This window comes from Muntiacus reevesi, chromosome 1, assembly GCF_963930625.1.
Source record: "Muntiacus reevesi chromosome 1, mMunRee1.1, whole genome shotgun sequence".
NCBI lineage: Eukaryota > Metazoa > Chordata > Mammalia > Artiodactyla > Cervidae > Muntiacus > Muntiacus reevesi.
Window position 1 is genome coordinate 199,092,932 of NC_089249.1, and position 18,776 is coordinate 199,111,707.

Consider the following 18,776-nt stretch of genomic DNA (forward strand, 5'->3'; position numbering starts at 1 on the left):
CCCAGACGGTGAATAATGCGGGGGCCTGGCGGATAGAGCGGAGCCGGAAGGGGGCCTAGCTGGGGCCGGCTTGGGGGCGGGGGCGGGCGGAGGCTCCTGAAAGGGCGCTGGCCAACCCGGCAGCCGCGCCCCTGCCCCTGCGTCCCGGGATCCCCGGGACGCCCCCTCCCCCAGGAGGCCGCGCGATCTCCCCGGGGGCGAGCTGGGGGGCGCCCCTTGACTCTCAGCAGCCAGGCCTGGGCGGGAGGGGCGTGGCCAGAGCGGGGCGGGAGGGACTGATGCGAGACAGACTGAAAGACAGACTGGGCGAGACTAGGGCAGAGACTGGATCCAGCTACAGAGCGGAGCCCCCGCTCCGGGCTATTTTTAGACTCTGTAGGCCTCCCTCCAGGCCGAGAGGGGACCTCGTCACCTCTCCTTCGGCCCGGGACCCCGCGCCGCCACGCCCTCCATCGGTGCCCCGGCGCGACGTAGCAGCGCGGGAGTCCTCCCGCTGTGACTCGGTTTCCCGAGGGGCCCGGGAAGCCAAGCCGCCCCGCTTCCGCCTCCGCACGCCCTTCCTGCCGCCAGGCACTCACGTGTGCTCCAGGGCCCAGGACGGCGCGCCTAGCCCTGTACGCACCCTCGCCCACCTTCAGGTGAGAACAGTTGGCCCTGAGGTAAGGGGCGGGGCATGAGAGTGGGCAGGTGTGGCTTGGGTGTATCTTAACGGGCGGTCCGCGCTGCAGTGGGTGTGTTCCCGTGGGCGGTGACAGCTACTAGGTGCTGGGTATCCAGGGGCACTCTTGAGCCTGGGTCCCAGTCTCCAGTGCTGCCTGCCCTGGGCACCTGCTGGCTAGTGTGAGCAAGAATGTGCTTGTGTGTGGATTCCGCTGAGTCTGGGCCAGGCCACTCTGTGTCCTGTGACGCTGCAGCCAGAGACAGTGCCGGGGCGCTGGGTATGGCTGCGAGTGAAAGCACACGCCTGGTTGGTTGTGTGTCTGCACGCACACTCGGAGTTGTGTCCATCCCTAACCACTGGCTGCCTGGCCTGGATCAGTCCTGTCCCTCCATCATCCATCTGTTCCCCTCGCCAGTGGTGAGCACTGAGAGGATGCCCATTGGACAGATGAGGAAACTGAGGCTCAGAGGGACCGCATGAGTCAGGGCCAAGGCTCAGCTCTAACCGAGACAGGCTGAGTGGGGTGGGGACCTGGTTGGTGTCACAAACAGGAAAAGTTCCCGGAAATTGAGCCTTGTGGTGAGGGGAGGCAGGGGTGGGTCTGGGAGCTGACAAGGGCCCTGAGTGTAAGTGTTTGTGTCTGTGTGGGCGTCTGTGGCTGCACAAGGGCGTGCAGAGGGTCCCTACCATTGGGCGTGCAGGTGTTCACCAGGCATGACCCGGAACCAATGCAGCGACAGGCCTGGCCCCTGCATGTTTGTGCCAGAGGGCATGATCCTTGGTCAACTGGGCAGCATTAGAGGACTTAGGAAATGTGGAAATGGACTGAGGTCATACAGTGCATCAGGGCTTCCACCTGGCTGCTCAGTGTGTGCAGCCAGGAGACAAGCTGTGAGCACAGCCAGGAAGCAGGAAGAGTGCGGGTACTGGGCAGGGGTCGGGTGGGGTGTGTGTGTGTGTGTGTGTGTGTGTGTGAGTGTGAAGACTCAAAGTCTCGATGGCAAGAGCAGATCAGGCCTGGGAAGACCAGCCTGAATGCTGGTAGGCAAGTCAGTGGCCTTGTTGTCCCCATTTCACAAAGGGGGCAACTGAGGCTTGGCAAGGTCGAGCCCCACTTGACAGTGGCAGATCGGGGGCTCCAGCCCGAGCTTGTCTGAGGTCACTGTCGCCCCTCCGGGGGGAGGGTGGATAGGCCCCTGGCGTGGGGACAGGCAGGCAGGCCAGGGGGGTGGGGGACTTAAAAAATGGATGGCTTGCGGAAGCAGGAGGAGGAGAGTGGGCAGGCAGTGACGGACCATCAGGCAGAGGAGGGGCCCAACCCTTGGGATCCAAAGACCACAGTCTGCCAGGGCCACTGTGGTGGTGGAGGGGGGCAGCCTGGTGCCCATGCCCGGCTCAGCGCCCAGGCCTCTGGGACAGTGGTGGCTGGAGCCCTCCCAGCCTCCCCGAGGTGAGCTGAGGGAGCACTGAATGTCCATCCTGCAGTCCTGCAGAGAGGAGCCAGGACCCAAGAGAGAGAGATTTCTGGAACTCAGGACCAGCCGATCAGAACTCTGGAACCTCAGCCCTCTTAAATTCTAGACGCTTCAGGCCTTTGGGTTCCTGAAGTGGGACCTTGTTAGAATTCTAGAACCAGGGACTCGTTAGAATTCCAGAACCCTGGATTTTCCAAGTCCAAACTTCCCCCACTCTCGGGTTATAGGATCCTTGGGTTTGTCCAGCAAATCTGGGGTCCATATTTCTCATGAGGCACAGAGAGGGTGAGCGATTCTCCCAAGGGCCACACACCGGTGCTTCTGGACCTTTGGAGCCCTCCTGGTCAGTGTGGGAGGGGAGGGGAGGCTCTGCCAGTGCCCCTCCTGGCCCGCTTTCCTGGGGAACTTGAGCCGGCTGCTATCACCTGAACCCCTGGTTGGGGGACTGGAAACCGCGTGCTGGAGCCAGAGGAAGTGGTGCCAGTTTCCAGTCTCCCCGAGGCCGGGGCCCTGGGCTCACAGTGTTTGTTCCCACATGTGGGAAGTGTGAAACAGACTCGGGGCCTATGTCCCTGGGTGCATGAGCTCCTGCACAAGAGTAGGGGACCCTGGGGCCGTGAGATGCGGGAGGGGCTGGCAGTCACTCCAGGGTGAGGCAGGGGCAGTGACCACAGACACAGCCCGGGTCCCGAGAATGTTTAGAAACAACACATACCAGCTCTCGAGGGAGGGAGGGAGGGAGCACCCTGTCCCACGGGGAACTCAAGTGCAGATCAAATCTGAGCTAACAACAAGTACATCCCCGCCCCGGAGTGGAGGGCTCGCCCAGATGGCCACGCACTGTGGAAAGGCCCCTTCCTGCCGTCTCTCAGCTTTCGGCTTCTCACTCAAGGCCCCACCCCACCAAAGTGGCGGCAACCCAGCCTGGGAGGGAGGTTCAGAGGAGCTGGCCATCAGGAGCTGGATAATTTATGAGGCTAGATAAGGAGCTGCTGAGATGAATTAAAGAGATGGGGAGTGAGATGGGGGGCAGCTAAGCACACTTGCTCCTGAGGCCGGTCACAGACACAGCCTCGGGGCTCATCATTGGCCCCATTTTATCAGAAGGGAGACTGAGGCTCAGAGTAGGGACGAGACTCCTCCAAGGTTCGTGACGGGATTCATGGCAGTCATTTTAGAAAAATTCTATCCCTTTTTGGCTGTGCCTCATGCAGCCTTGGCAGTGAAAGCATGTAGTCTTACCCACTGGACTGCCGAGGAATTCCCTAGAAATGATGACCCTCCACACCCACCTCTCACCAGCCTCTGCCTGACTGCAAGGCTTTTGACTCAATTGCACACATTTGGTCAACTCCGGCTAGGCTGTGTGACTTTGGATTAGTTACTTAACCTCTCTGTACTTCGGATTCCCCACCTCCAAAAAATGGGGATCATAAGACTCCGAGCTCTCATTTCAGGGGACCCTGAAAGGTTCGATCCCTGGTCAGGGAACTTGGTCCCACATGCTGCAACTAAGACCTCGTACAGTTTAATTAATTAATTAATAATAAAATAACACTGTCGTGGTGGTTTAGTCGCTCTGTTGTGTCTGACTCTTTTGCGACCACATGTAACCCACCAGGCTACTCTTTTCATGGGATTCTCCAGGCAAGAATACTGGAGTGGGTTACCATTTCCTCCTCCAGGGGATCTTCCCAACCTAGGGATTGAACCTGAATCTTCTGCATTACAGGCAGATTCTTTACCACTGAACCACCTGGGAAGCCCAATAAAATAATAATAACTAAAATTTTTTTTAATTAAAAAAGTGGACCTTTCTGGGCTTCAGCAGCATGGAACCTCCATGCCTCCCACTGTCCTGCCTCCCCACCTTTGTCCACTCTGATCCTGCGGCCAGTGGCCCCTCACTGCTGGCACAAGCATGGTTTGTGATGTGCATGCACACCACATGGGAGGCTGGCCCCATGGGTGACCCTATGCCCTCCCAGCTGTATCCTTTTGGGGAACTGAGAGAAGACTTGTTTTTAAATTATTATTCGAGTATAATTGCTTTAGAGAGCTGACTTTTAAATGGTGTCATTTTATTTCTCCTCAAACACTGGTCAGTTCATCCACACCCCAGACAGTCAGACCCACATGTCTCTCCAATTTTCTCTCCCAGTCTCATACTGAATAGTTAATAGCTCATTACCTCCCAGCTACTGTTTATAGCCCGTCACTGGGGACCCGGTTGCTTCCAGTGAACTGGGTTCCCCCCCCCCCCAGATTGGTACTGGATTTCAGGGTTTATTTTGTATTAAACAAAAATGGGGGGTGGGGAAGGAATCTACATGATTCTAACATGGGAGGAAGGATGTCCCTAAAAGACCAATGGGGTCGGGTCTTCCCTGAGGCCTTCATGAGGAATTGTGACCTCAAGGCTGACCACAGAGCTGGCCTGGGAGTCAGTGACCTCTGGCCATCAGCCAGTGGCTCTCCCCACACTTCACGTGTCCTGTTTTACAGCAGTTGAAATCTGTCCTGGATCCTTCATTCCATGAAGGGCTCAGATGGATGACCCCCCAGGGAAACAGAAGTTTAGAGAAGAAAAAATTATTTGCCTGAGGTCGCATAGTTGGTGTCAGGGCTAGAGTTCAAACCCAGAGCTTCTCAACCCTTCTCTGAGACCTGGCAGATACTAATTGGTGTCTTCCAGGGTTCCCGGAAGAGGGAAAACTGATCCTTGCCCTTGAGGGTCACTGAGCCTGGGGCAGGACAGAGTTGGAGCTAGTCATCCTCGTAATTGTAATAGCAGGACTACTACTAGGAGTAGTAATAGTAATGCTTACTGAGCTGGGAGTGAGATAAGTGAGGAAGGGCTTCTTCAAGGAGGGGAAATTTGAGCTGGGGCATTGAAGTTTGTGTAGTTCACTGGGGCCACTCAGATGAAAATGTAGAACGAACCACCAAAATCTTCTGTGCCACCCGCCTCCCCGCAGGTGTCTCTGAACCACCACCAGCCTTGGCCTGATGAAGTGGTGACCCTCCCCGCTATGCTCCAGCACCATGTGGCCCAATGCCAGTTCCCTGGGGCCCTGTTTCCGGCCTATGAACATCACACGGGAGGAGCGGCGCCTGATTGCCTCCCCATGGTTCGCAGCCTCCTTCTGCCTGGTGGGCCTGGCCTCCAACCTGCTGGCGCTGAGCGTGCTGATGGGTGCACGGCAGGGCAGCTCCCAGTCTAGATCTTCCTTCCTGACCTTCCTCTGCGGCCTGGTCCTCACTGACTTCATGGGGCTGCTGGTCACCGGCGCCATCGTGGTGACCCAGCACTTCGTCCTCTTTGAATGGCAGACCGTGGACCCTGGCTGCAGCCTTTGCCACTTCATGGGCGTCATCATGGTCTTTTTCGGCCTGTGTCCGCTGCTGCTAGGGGCCGCCATGGCCTCGGAGCGCTTCCTGGGCATCACCCGGCCCTTCTCAAGGCCCGCGACCGCCTCACAGCGCCGAGCCTGGACCACAGTGGGGCTGGTGTGGGCCTCTGCTCTGGCGCTGGGCCTGCTGCCCCTTCTAGGCATGGGCCACTACACCGTGCAGTACCCCGGCTCCTGGTGCTTCCTCACACTCGGCACCGACCCAGGGGACGTGGCCTTCGGCCTGCTCTTCGCACTCCTCGGCAGCGTCTCAGTGGGGATGTCCTTCCTGCTCAACACCATCAGTGTGGCCACCCTGTGCCACGTCTACCATGGGCAGGCGACCGCCCAGCAGCGCCCGAGGGACTGCGAGGTGGAGATGATGGTGCAGCTCATGGGCATTATGGTGGTGGCCAGCATTTGCTGGATGCCACTGCTGGTGAGTGGCGGGGATCGGGGCCGGTACTACCTGGGCCTGGGTTCATCCTGATAGATTCACAACCCTCAGGTTCTTATTAGCCCAAGAAAATGTGACCCCAGGGTTCAGGGGTACTCCCTTGAGTGAGACACAGATAACCCCAAACTGGGGGCAGGACTGGGGCAGAAGCAGTGTCCTGAGACTGAGATGCCCAGGGAGGGGCTCCCAGGCTCTCCCCACCCCAGGGGGGTATCAAGACTTTCCAGAAGAGGGTCATTGGAGCTGGGGTTTTGAAGGAGGAGGAGGAGTTTACCTGCTAGATGAAAGCAGGGAGGATATTCTAGGTAGAATCACTGAATCATTTCTACCTCGTGCCTAGTTCTGGGCTGGACCCCAGCCTTTCACAGACTTTTCCTGAGTCAGGTGAGTTTACTGAAGTCCTTCCACTGATTAATATATTTGGCCTTTTGGAGTTGTTATTTTTCCATTTCTGATTCGATCTGGACAAGTCTGAAGACCAGAATCAGATACTTGGTTTCCAGCCCATATCCGACAAGGACTTGCCATGTGGCTCTGGCTATGGGCATCCTTCTTCCAGCCTCAATCAGTTCCTTAGAATTTAAAAGAAGAAAGTGTTAGTTGCTCAGTCGTCTCCAACTCTTTGTGACCCCATGGACTGTATAGCCTGCCAGGTTCCTCTGTCCATGGAATTCTCCAGGCAAGAATACTGGAATGAGTAGCCATTCCCTTCTCCAGGGAATCTTCTCGACCCAGGGTCCAGGGATCAAACCCGGGTCTCCTCCACTGCAGGCAGATTCTTTACCGTCTGAGCCATGGGGGATGGGGATGATTTAAAAGGTGTCTGCCTCTCAGAGCGACTCAGGAGGAAATGAATTCATTCATCCATTTGTTTCTTCAACAAACATTGACTGAACAACCAGCATGTTGCTGGCTCTGGTCTAGATGCTGAGCAGAGAACAAAAAGGACAAAAATGCTTGACTTCCTGGAGCTCTTTGATCATGGTGGTGGTGGTTTAGTCACTAAGTCGTGTCAGACTGTTGCAACCCCATGATCATGGGGAAGACAGCAAATAAACAGTGCATAAATAAGTGAAATGGTAGATATTAGGAAGTGATAAGGGCTAAAACAAAAACTAAATCTGTGGGATAGGAAAATTGCAAATTTGGTTGTGCTTTGTTTTGCTAAATGTTTTTACATGTGCCAGTGGTGGGCAAAGAAATACAGGAAGCATTTTTTGTGTGTGATATGTGAAGCTGCAGACATGACAGGCCCCCGGGGAGTAAAAGTTATGGTATGATGCTTCTGGCTGAGCAATATGCTTCTGAAACTCAGTCCCTGGGGTGTCCCTCCCAGGTCTGTTTTCATACAGCTCAGACTGTTCCTATTTTTGTTTATTTTAATTATTATCATTATTATTTATTGAGCAGCATCCAGAGGATGCCTGTGAGCACCTGATTCAGGTTTCCCCCTCTCTGCCTACAGCACTTCAGGGCTCCCATCTCCCTCAGGATAAAACCCCAAGTCCTCCTGCAGCCCACAAGACCCTGCAAGACCTTCTCCATCCCCTCCCTGCCCTTTCCTCCTCCCTCTCTCCCCCTTGCTCACTCTGCTCCAGCCACAACAGCCTCCTTGCTGTTCCTCCAACATGCCAGGCATAATGCTGCCCCAGGGCCTTTGTATGTGCTGTACCCTCTGCCTGGAATGCTCCCCCAACCCTAGATCTCCACATGAATCACTCCCTCACACCTCCATGTCTTCGCTCAAATGTCACCTTCACCAAGAGTTCCCTGACAAAGGTCTGCCTCAGCATCTTCCTCATCCCTGCCTTCCAGGCTTGACTGTCTCAGAATACCCCCAGATGACCCCTGCCCTTCTCTGAACCACTGGAGCTGAGACTTTGAAGGATGGATAGGAGATTAGAGAGATGTGTGTGTTAGTCACTTAGTCGTGTCCGACTCTGTGACCTAATGGATTGTAGCTCGCTGGGCTCCCCGTCCATGGAATTTTCCAGGCAGGAATACTGGAGTGTGTTGCCATTTCCTTCTCAGGGATCGAACCTGGGTCTCCTGCATTGCAGTTGAATTCTTTACCATCTGAGTCACCAGGGAAGCCTGAATAGGATATTTGTTGTTCATTCTCTCAGTTGTGTCCAGCTCTTTGTGATCCCTTGCACGGCAGGCTTCCCTGCCCTTCACTATCTCCTGGAGTTTGCTCAAACTCATGTCCATTGAGTCGATGATGCCAGCCAACCATCTCATCCTGTTTCCCCCTTCTCCTCCTGCCCTCAATCTTTCCCAGCATCAGGGTCTTTTCCAATGAGCCAGTTCTTCCCATCAGGTGGCCAAAGTATTGGAGCTTCAGTATCAGTCCTTCCAATGAATGTTCAGGGTGGATTTCCTTAGGATTCACTGGTTTGATCTCCTTAATAGGAGATAAGCTGCCAGATCAAAACCAGGAAGGCATTCTAGGTAGAATCACTGAGTCATTAAATGATTCCCAAGTCCCCTTTGGCAGTCAAGTTTTTCCTAAAAGGCCATATAGTATACCTTTTAAACACTGTCTCTATGACAACCACACAGCTCTTCTATTGGGGTGTGAAAGCTACCTGGAAATGACTGGGCATGCCTGAGTGCAAAAAGGACTTCATTTATGGATTCAGAAATGTGAATTTCATGTAATTGTCACATGTCACAAAATATACTTTCTATTTTTTTTCTCACCATTGACACATGTAAAAACATTCTTAGCAAAACAACAAACTAAAAAGGCACAAATAAAGCAAACAAAGCACAACAAAAACAGGCGACAGGCCAGAGTTGGCCCATGAGCGAACTCATGTCCAAAACCTCCCATGGCTCCCTGTTGTCCCAGAGGAAAGGTCCACGGACACTTCCCTCCATCTCACTGGGGAAACTCCTATTCTCCATCTGATTACCTCTCCCAAGCCTGGCCCAGCGCCTCCTCTGGGCTACAACAGTGCCTCCATACCTGCTCGATCACACCCACCCCTACCACTGAGCTGAAACCACCTGGCCATGTAAGTAGAGCCTGAGTCCATTGTAGCCACTGCACTGCCCCCAGAATTGCCCAGCACACAGTAGGTGCTCAGGAAACAATTGTAATGTAGTAATTCAATACAATATTAATATTAATCATAGTATAATTTTAATTATGAAATATAATACCCATTATAATAATTTGTATTAGGATTAATATATATAATTATAACAACCATGATACAATTGTTAAATACTATATAATATATACTATAATTATATAGTATGAATTAATACTTAATTATATCAATCATATATATCTATATATTATATAATTGTTAAATACCATGTAACATATAAATATAATTATATACACTCATAATTAATTATATCAATTATTATATAATATATGATTATATATTATATTATATAACTGTTAAATACTATATAACATATAACTATAATTAGGGGGTTTCCCCAGTGACTCAGCAGGGAAAGAATCTGTCTACAATGCAGGATGTGCTGATTCGATTCCTGGGTCAGGAAGATCTTCTGGAGAAGGGAATGGCAACCCACTCTAATATTCTTACCTGAAAAAGCCCATGGGCAGAGGAGCCTGGCAGGCCATAGTCCATGGGGTCGCAAAGAATTGGACATGACTGAGCAAAACTATTATAATTACATATTATTAATTAATATTTAATATATTGATCATTATATAGAATATAATTGTTAAATACTATAAAGCATATAATTACATATTATTTAATATTTAATAACTATATTGAGCATTATATAGTATATAATATATATTATATAAGTTAAATACTATATAACATATAACTATATGTTATTAATGAATACTTAGTAGTTATATCAATCATATGTAATATATAGTCACATTAAAATTATATATTATATAATCACATATATAATTTTAAATACCATATAATAAATAATATGGTCATAACTAACAATATATTATTAGGTAACTATATTATTCTATATTATATTCTATAATTATTTATAAATTATTGTGTATAATAATTTGTATCTTATATTACATATTATATAATATTAAATATAAATCCAATATTTAATAAACTATATTAAACTGATTTACTATTTTTAACATAAAATTATTTAATACAAAATTTTGTCAGAATTTTATAAACTTTAAATTTCAGAATAATGTAAAATAATAAAATAAAATAACAAAATTTAATTATTTAATATAAATCCTATACCATAATTTGATATATTATTATATATAGTATATATATTTGATATATGTAAAGTTTGTATAAAATATGTGTTTAATAGCATAATAACACTGGCAGTCACAGTGATTCCACCTGTTCGCACCTGCAAGTCCTCTTTGTCCCCCATGTTTAATCATGTCCAGGGGAGAAGCAGGAAAAGTGTGCTATTTTGCAGCCACATCAGCTGAAGTTCAGAGAGGTCAGGCAGATATCCTGAAGGTCACACAGCCCAGCAGGGACAGAATCAGCACTGGATCTCAGGGGACAGCAGGTGGTACAGGCAGGTGCTGGTGGAGGGCAGGGCTGGCTGCCAGCCTGGCCCCTGGCTGACTGCTCTGGCCCCCGGCAGGTCTTCATCGCCCAGACGGTGCTGCAGAGCCCGCCCGCCATGAGCCCGATGGGGCAGCTGTCCCGCCCCACGGAGCGGCAGCTGCTCATCTACCTGCGAGTGGCCACCTGGAACCAGATCCTCGACCCCTGGGTGTACATCCTGTTTCGCCGGGCAGTGATCCAGCGCTTCTACCCTCGCCTGAGCACCCGGTCCAGGTCACTGTCCCTGCAGCCCCAGTTCACCCGCAGGTCAACGATACACTAGGTCCTAGGCTGGACATAGTGGCAGCTCTGGAAGGACAGAGCACCCTGCCAGAATGTCCCTCACCAGACCTTTATCCTCCCTGTCGGTCGCATCTGTCTGTCCTGATGCCCAGGAGCCAAGAGTGCAGCATAGACAGAGGGTTTGAACAACAAAATTGTGTGCTATCTTCCATCAGCCCCAGGGGCCCCCCCAAGTCTTCCCTGACTCCCCTTTCCAAAGCCCTTCCCCTCTCTCAGCCCCTACTTTGAGTCCCCTCCCACCTCCAGAAAGGGTGTGACGGTGCTGGGCAGGTATCTGGAGGAAATCAGACTTGTAAGCCTCCCCTTGCAGATATCCTCCAGAAATAGGGGGCTCTGATCCCTGAATCTGACCTGCTTACTGGGGTATGGTTGATTCCCTTTGACACCCCAAATTGAGAAGGCTCTGTCTAGAAAAACTGAATGCCAACAGACCCCCTCTCTTGCCAAAATATAATCTCCACCTCGGCTTTATTTTCCTTTGGCTCTGAAATCATCCAACATCGAAGTTTCTGGCGTCAAGATTCCTATCCAGCCCACAGCTGCTGAGCAGGACTGGAGCTGGGGTCGGGGAAGCCCCAGCTGAGCAGAACTAGGGTGGGAGTGGGGGAAGCCCCAAGAGGTGGGGCTGGCTCCTCACTCCTCTCCCCACCCCCTTTATTTTTGAGTCTTCCCTGAGCATTTCACGGTTGAGATCTCCTGGAATCCTGCCTGCAACCCCAGGAGCGGGTTCTGGGTTAAACCCATTTTGCAGATGAGGAAAAGAGAGGACAAGATAGATACCTAGAGACCATGGGGTACACACCTGCTTCCTCCACTGCAGATGAAGCGCATGCCTTCATCAGCTTGTGGTTTCACCATCTATCCACTCAGCCCCTCAGACTCCCTGCACCTTGAGCAAGCAGCTCCTGGCCCACAGTAGCTGCTCAATAAAAGTAGACTGATCCTGTATAGACTGCTGTGTGTCTGCAGGGCCCTCAACGCCTGCGCAGTTAGCACTTATAAGATGCTTGGCACATGGTAGGCACTTAAGAAGCATCTAGTGTTTTCATGTCAGCACCCCTTCCTCTGCTCTCCCCCAAATACCCCCCAAAATAACACATCAGGCTGCAGGGGTGGGAGGTGCCTTTATGCCTTTATTCCCCACGAGCCCTCAAGCCCTCAAGGTACATGAGAAGGAAACTGCCTCCTGCCTCCCCTGCTCGCCCCTACCTCACTGCCCTCCCATAGACCCAGGATCAGCTGTTTCCACCCTCCCTTCCTCACCTGCCCCACCCCATTTACAGGGATGGGGTGTGTAATACAGTCACCTGCTACTTCTGAGCAACCCAGGCAGGGAGGAGCAGGAGAGGGGATGGGGGCCGTGGGGGCTCCAACTATGTCACGCCCAATCTACTGCCCTCCATGGTGGGGTAGGAGCTTTGATTCCCGTGGAGGTAACTTAGACTCCCTGAGCATGGAGGAGGGGGCAGGCCCCTCAAATGACGGTTCAAGGGGCTGAGAACTAAGGAGGGCCACCCTGGGGGCAAAACTAGGGATGACAGATTTGGTGGGTGGGGTAGACTTCTGGGGTCCCAGCTGGGGCTTGGGGGAAAGGGCTGGTTTCTGGGGGGTGAAGGGGGACTGTGGCTGTGGGGCCAGGGGAGAAATTGAGGGGCTTCGGCCAGGCCCAGGGTCGGCCAGGGTTCCTCGTCCCAGATCATGGGGCTGGGGCTGGGGGCAAGAGATTCGGCTAGGACCTGGAGTCGGGGCTTTGGGTGGTGGGCCTAGGTGTTGAGGTCGGGCAGAAGGGGTGGGATAGGGCTGGGTTCTGGGGTCAAGGCCTGGGGTCTGTGGGCAGGGCCCCTTTCTAGAGCTGAGCTGAATTCTTGGACTGGTCTGACTTCTAGTTTCAGAATCAGATTCAGTTCTGGAACTAAGGTGGACTCCAGAGCTGGGCTGAGTGTTTGAAGTGGTCTGGGTTTCAGAACTGGGCTGGGTCTCAGAGCTGAACTGAATTCTAGGGCTGCACTGGGTTCTGGAGCTGAACTGAACTCCAGAGCTGAGCTGAGTTCTTGCACTGGTCTGGGTCCCAGAGCTGGGCTGGGTCTTAGGACTGAGCTGGGTTCCAGAACTGGTCTGGGTTCTAGAGCCAGGTTGGCATCCAGAAGCAGACTGTGTTCTGGAGCTGAACTGAACTTCAGAGCTGGACTGAGTTCTTTCACTGGTCTGGGTCCCAGAGCTGGGCTGGGCCTCAGGACTGGGCTGGGTTCCAGAACTGGTCTGGGTTCTAGAGCCAGGTTGGGATCCAGAAGCAGGCTGTGTTCTGGAGCTGAATTGGACTCCAGAGCTGGGCTGAGTTCTTTCACTGGTCTGGGTCCCAGAACTGGGCTGAATCTCAGGGCTCAGCTGGGTTCCAGAACTGGTCTGGGTTCTGGAGCTGGTTTGGGATCCAAAGCTGGACTGTATTCTTGAACTGCTCCAGGTTTCAGAGCTGGGTTGCATCTCAGACCTGAACTGAACTGTGGAGCTGGGTTGGGTTTTGGAGTTGAGCTTGACTCCAGAGCAGGGCTTAACTCCTGTACTTATCTGCATCTCTGAGCTGGGAGGGATTCTAGAGATGAGCTGAGTTCTAGAGCTGGTCTGCTTCCCAAAGTCTGGCTCAGTCCCAGAGCTTCCCTGGGTTGTGGCCTGGATTTGGTTTCTAGGACTTGTCAGGCTTTCTGAGCTGAGCTGAGCCTCAGAGGTGTTTTGAGCTACTGGGCAGGGCTGTGTCCTTGAACTGGGCCTACTCTCAGAGTTTGACATAGCTGTGGAGCTGAAGGCTGTGTCTGCATCCTTCTGGGTCCCAGGACTTGACTGGGTTCCAGACATTAGCTGTATTCTGGAATGTACCTGGGTCTCAGCAGTTGACTGTGTTTTGGAGTCAGGTGGAATTTCAGAGCCAGCCTGGGCTCTAGAACCGAGCTGAGTTCTGGAGCTGGGTGGACTGCTGGAGGTGGACTGAACTCTGGAAAGAGGCCAAGCTCGGAGATCCGTCCCTGTCCCAGAGCTGGATGGCATTCTAGAGTTGCTCTGTGCTCTGCAGTGCGCATGGGGCTTAGCATCAGGCTGAGCTCTGGAGGCAGGTCTTGCCCCAGCAATGGGTGGGGGTCCAGAGCTTGTCTGAATCCTGGAGACGGCTTTGCTTGTCGCACGAGGCTGGGGGCTAGATCTGGGCTCAGTCTCTGAGCTGGATTCATCACTGGAGCTGGACTGGGCCCTAGGACGCAGATAGGGTCTGGACCTGGGCTGGACTGAAGTATGCATCTGGGTTCCTGAGCTGGCCTGGGTTTGGGAACAGGGTTGCACTTCAGAACCGTCTTTGACTACTAAGCTGGAGTGGCTTCTAGGGCTGGACTGCCTCTTGAGTCTCACGTGGGTTCCAGAACTAACTGGTGTTCCTGAGCTAGATTGAGTATGCAGGTATGGCTGAGTCATGGAGCTGTCTTGGGCTGTAGAGTTGGATCGAGTTTTATGGCAGGGTTTGGTCATAAAGCTGGCCTGGCTTCCAGAACCAGGTTGGATTCCAGAGCTGGGGTGGGTCTTCAAATTTATCTGGGTTCCAAAGCTTGACTTCACATCAGAGCTCCGCTTAGCCTCAGAGCTGGCTTGGGCTCTAGAGCTGTCCTGGGCTCTAGAGCTGTCCTGGGCTCCAGAACTGAGCTGGGTTCTGAAGCTGGACTGCATCTCAGAACTGGATGGGGTTCTAGTGATGAACTGGGCCTCAGAACTGACCTGGGTTCTAAAGGGGGACTTGGTCTCTAAACAGGGCTGAGTCTCAGTTCTGGGCTTGGTCTCTGAGCTGGGCTGGGCTCTAGAGTAGGGCTGAGGCTCTGATCTGGGCTTGATCTCTGAGCTGGGCTGGGCTCTAAAGCAGGGCTGGGGCTCCGATCTGGGTTGTGTCACAGATCTGAGCTTGGTCCCTGAACTGGGCTGGACACTAGAGCAGGACTGGGGCTCAGATCTAGGCTTGGTTTCTGAACTGGACTGTGTTCTAGAACAGAGCTGGGTCTCAGGTCTGGGCTTCTGGACTCTGGAGCAGGGCTGGGCTTTGGAAACTGACCGGGAGGGCTGGGACGGGGGGCTGGGCTCCGAGCTGGGGCTGCACTTGGCACCGGGGCAGACTAGCCACAGGCTTCCCTGGCCTCGCCGATGGCGGCCCACACCTCCACCACAAACTCGTCCGGGAAGGCGAACTCGCCCAAGACGGAGTCTAAATGGCGTGCAAACTCCTGGACGCTCACTGTCTTCTTGGAGGTCTCCACCATGGTGGATGCTGCAGGCCAAGAGAGGGGAAGTGGGTGAGGGTTCTCCCTGGGGTGGGGGGGATTCCCGCCTCCTCCCCATAGGCTGTCCTCCCCCCAGGGTCCACCCAGCTTACCCTGGCCCCTTACCCAGCTCTGGGTCCCTAATGCCCATGTAACTCTCCAGCAGGTCGTCCACCCTCCGAGATGCCTCCTCCTCGAATTCACTGGGCTGGGGGCATGGGGGGCAAAGCAGAGAGTCAGAAGCCTGGGATCCTCCCGCCAGCCCCCTCCCCAAGTCACTACCCCTTTGGTGGTAGCAGATTGGGACCTTCCATGAGTCAGTGCTTCTGGTCCTGCCATTACTGCCCTGCCTGACAAGAACCCATTTTGAAAGAAAAAAAAAAAAAGAACCCATTCTGCAGATGGGGAAATCGAGGCTAGATAAAGGAGAGGGTCTTCCCCAAGGTCATGCTGAGTTGGCATCAGCGGTAGAACTCTATGTGCAAGAGCCCCTGAAGGCCCCCCCATCCCCTCCACTCACCACTTCCTCTACAGTGGCGGCCCCCCCAGACCGAAGCCGTAGGGTCTCCCTCCCACTGCTGACTTTCGCTTCCATTGGGTATTTGTTGCTCCGGCTCCTCTGGCCGATCATATCTGGAGGGGACAAAGGAGAAGAGATGCGTGTGTTCCAGGTGAAGCTACATCTTCGTAAAGACTCAGAAGCCACTGAGCCCTTCTGGAACATTCCTACCCTCCAAAATCCTCCTTATTTACATGGATGAATCCTCAGAGATGCTGTTTGAGAATGCTTCCTTCCCTTAAATTTCCCTCCTCCTCTCAAAATGACTCTCCCTAGAAGAAACTACTTCAGATTCTCCTTGGGGCCAGTCCAGAAAGTATCTTGCTCTAGAATTTGCTATCCCTAATCTAGTCATAGCTTCCCCGCTACCCACTCCAGTATTCTTGCCTGGAGAATCCCATGGACATAGTAGCCTGGCGGGCTACAGACCATGCGGTCACAAAGAGTAGGACCTGACTGAACAACTGAGCACTCACATGCATGGTGACCTCCTTATCTCATCCATGGACCAGTCACAGACTTCTCTTTGAAAAGCTCCATTCTAGGATTTGCTATGAAAGCCACTCTCTAGAACTCACCGGGGACTCAAAGCAGGACTTTAAAAGCTCCCAGTCAGGTTACAAAATAGATCCAGACAGCTCCTTATCCTTTCTCAGTCTTCCCAAGCCTCCCCCGACCCCATGCCTGGGCTGACTCTATGACAATGTAGAAATAACCCACCTGTTTCTCAAACAGTGCTAGAAGGTCCCTGTCCTGTTACCAGGGGCATCTAGAACCTTCCATCCTGTCCCAACCCCTGACCCTTTGCCGCTCCGTGTATCCCAAGAACCCATTTCTGAAAGAGCTTCACCCCACCCAGCCTGTCCCACAGGGCCCCAGGTGGCCCTCACCGAAGGCTCTCTTGGGCTGCACCAGCCGCAGGGTGAAGGGCTGCGACTTCGGCAGCTCACGCAGCATCTTGGCCACCTCGTAGTGGCGGCAGCCGACGATCGAGTGGTCGTTTATGGCCTCAATGCTGTCTCCCACACACACTGCCTCGATTCGGTTGATGATGCTGCCTTCCTTGATCCTCTGCGGGGGACCAAGAGTCATTCACAGGACTCCACCATCCAGCCACCCCACTCGGGTCCCCAGAGCCCATTCACACCACAGAGGAGCAGGGGCTTACCCCAGGTCGCCGGACACCCTGGAAGCCACCTGCCCCACCCCCCAAATGGGCACCTTGATGAAGGCATAGCCGGCCCCATTGTCCGTGATGGTCAGTCCCAGGGCATCCTCCGTCTTAGTGACCTCCACCTCCTTGGTCTCGCCGCGCACATGGGCAAAGATAAAGTCCTCCAACCCTATCTGGCCGCCCAGGAGTTTCTGCATGTCCACCTTGTGGCTGTTTAGGGTGCAGAATAAGATCTGCCCAGAGAGGAGAGGGAGCCCCAAATTAACGACAGCCCTCTTCCCCCACCATCTGCACAGAACAACCAGGGGATGGGCTCAGGGGCCTGATAGGGAAACTGAGGCACGAATGAGGAGTAAAATGAAAAGGAGGCTGCGGACAGATGGACACCCTTCTTCCATCCTCCCTCAGACTTCCAGTTTTAACCCTTTGGTGACCTGACAACCCCAGACCATCTTTTAAAGGCAGTTAATTCCAAATCTCCTGGCGCCCCCTGGGGGCTGAGGGGCGCACCTGCGGCCCAGCCCCTGACTCCCACGACCTTGGACATCTCACCTGGCAGGGGGCTGCCTGGAACCCCAGTCCCCAGCCGCGTCCAGGAACCGGAGGCGCTTCCCTGATGGCTGGGGTTCACTCCTACCTGGGTAGCCCAGTGTTTTCCGGACGATCTAAGGGTCCACGAACCCTAAGACTTGCTCACCTTTTGCACAGGGAGTGCAAAGGGGGTCCACGAGGTATGGGCACCGCAGGATCCGAGAGGTGAGTCTCTGAGATCTGGAGATAGGGTCCCCTCCATCCGGAGATGGAGGATCTGGGGGGCCCCGTCCCAGAGTCCAGGGTTCACCCCTATCCCCGGTCGACTAGTGGGCCTCGGGTGCTGGGGTCCGCGGGCCTCACCTCGGTGGGCGCGATTCCGAAGGCCTCGGCGATCTTGGCGTAGAGTTCGCGCACGTTGGTGAAGCCCTCGATCTTGCCGGTGGGGCTGCCGTGCGCCAGCTGCGTGCGGAAGACGAGGCGCGGGCGGGCGCGGGGCGCGGTTGGGGTCGGGGACGCCGCCGGGGGCTCGGCGGGCGAGGGCGGGGGCGCGGGCAGGCGCTGAGCCTCAGCCCCCCGGGCCTCGCTGGCCGCTGTGGTCTCCATGGCAGGAAGAGCTCGGTCACCGGGGCCACCGCCACAGCCGCCGGATCCGCCGCTTCCTGCAGGCTCCCCTCCCCCGGCCCAGGGCCCGATAGCCGAGCCGCCCGGGGTAAGGGGATCCGGGAACCCGAGCCTCCCGGGAAGGCGACACCGCGGAGTGTGTATGGGGGGTGGGCCCCAGGTGTCCCGGCCCTGCCAGGGCCAGCTGTGCTCTCCCCGGGGAGCAGGGGAAAAAATAAGGATCACAAATAAGGATAGGGCAACTGCCAGTGCCAGAGCGCTCACTCTCTGCTGGGCGCACTCATTTAATCCTTGCAACAACCATCCGAGGTGGGGAGGACCCTTACCCTGGCACAACTGAGCCACATGGTGTCCATCCCCTGCCCACAGCCCTCCAGGGCTCCCACCTCCCCTGGGGGTAAACCCTAGTCCTCTATTCTGCCAACAAGGCCCTGCATGACCTGCCACATCCCCATTCCTGCCGCCTTCTCCTCCCTCATTTCTTCTGACTCACTCTGCTACAGACATATGGGTGTCCTCCCTGCTCATTCAACACACAGGGCGTGGTCCTGCCCCAGGGCCTTTGCACAGGCTGTGCCCCATCCAACACCTGGAACATCTCCCACATCTCCAAGTGGTTCACTCCTTTGCCTCCTCAGCTCTTGGCTCAGACGTCACCTCCTCTCACCAGGTCCCAATTTCTCTTCCCTGCTTTTTTTCCTCCCTAGCACTGAGCGTGACCTGGCAGGGCAGATATTTTATTTACTCATCCTGTGTTTCCT

The 18,776-nt window shown here is 53.8% G+C and overlaps 2 protein-coding genes across 3 annotated transcripts; one reads left to right on the forward strand and one right to left on the reverse strand.

The window, feature by feature from the left end:
- The first annotated feature begins 256 nt into the window (after positions 1 to 256).
- On the forward strand, positions 257 to 11,854 carry TBXA2R (thromboxane A2 receptor). Its single transcript, XM_065918061.1, has 3 exons — positions 257 to 638; positions 5,115 to 5,967; positions 10,576 to 11,854. The coding sequence occupies exons 2-3, from the start codon at positions 5,182 to 5,184 to the stop codon at positions 10,819 to 10,821; spliced, it is 1,032 nt and encodes a 343-aa protein (XP_065774133.1). The 5' UTR covers positions 257 to 638; positions 5,115 to 5,181; the 3' UTR covers positions 10,822 to 11,854.
- A 131-nt stretch (positions 11,855 to 11,985) lies between these two features.
- Positions 11,986 to 18,733, reverse strand: GIPC3 (GIPC PDZ domain containing family member 3). 2 transcript variants are annotated; one of them, XM_065918056.1, is made up of 6 exons: positions 17,755 to 18,706; positions 16,908 to 17,093; positions 16,577 to 16,757; positions 15,648 to 15,760; positions 15,241 to 15,335; positions 11,986 to 15,135 (listed from the first exon to the last, which is right to left on the reverse strand). In XM_065918056.1, the coding sequence occupies exons 1-6, from the start codon at positions 17,995 to 17,997 to the stop codon at positions 12,231 to 12,233; spliced, it is 3,723 nt and encodes a 1,240-aa protein (XP_065774128.1). In that variant the 5' UTR covers positions 17,998 to 18,706; the 3' UTR covers positions 11,986 to 12,230. The 2 variants fall into 2 exon arrangements, with proteins under 2 accessions (XP_065774128.1, XP_065774129.1); XM_065918057.1 differs by having other exon boundaries at positions 14,845 to 15,135; positions 15,254 to 15,335; positions 17,755 to 18,733.
- Positions 18,734 to 18,776: the final 43 nt, after the last annotated feature.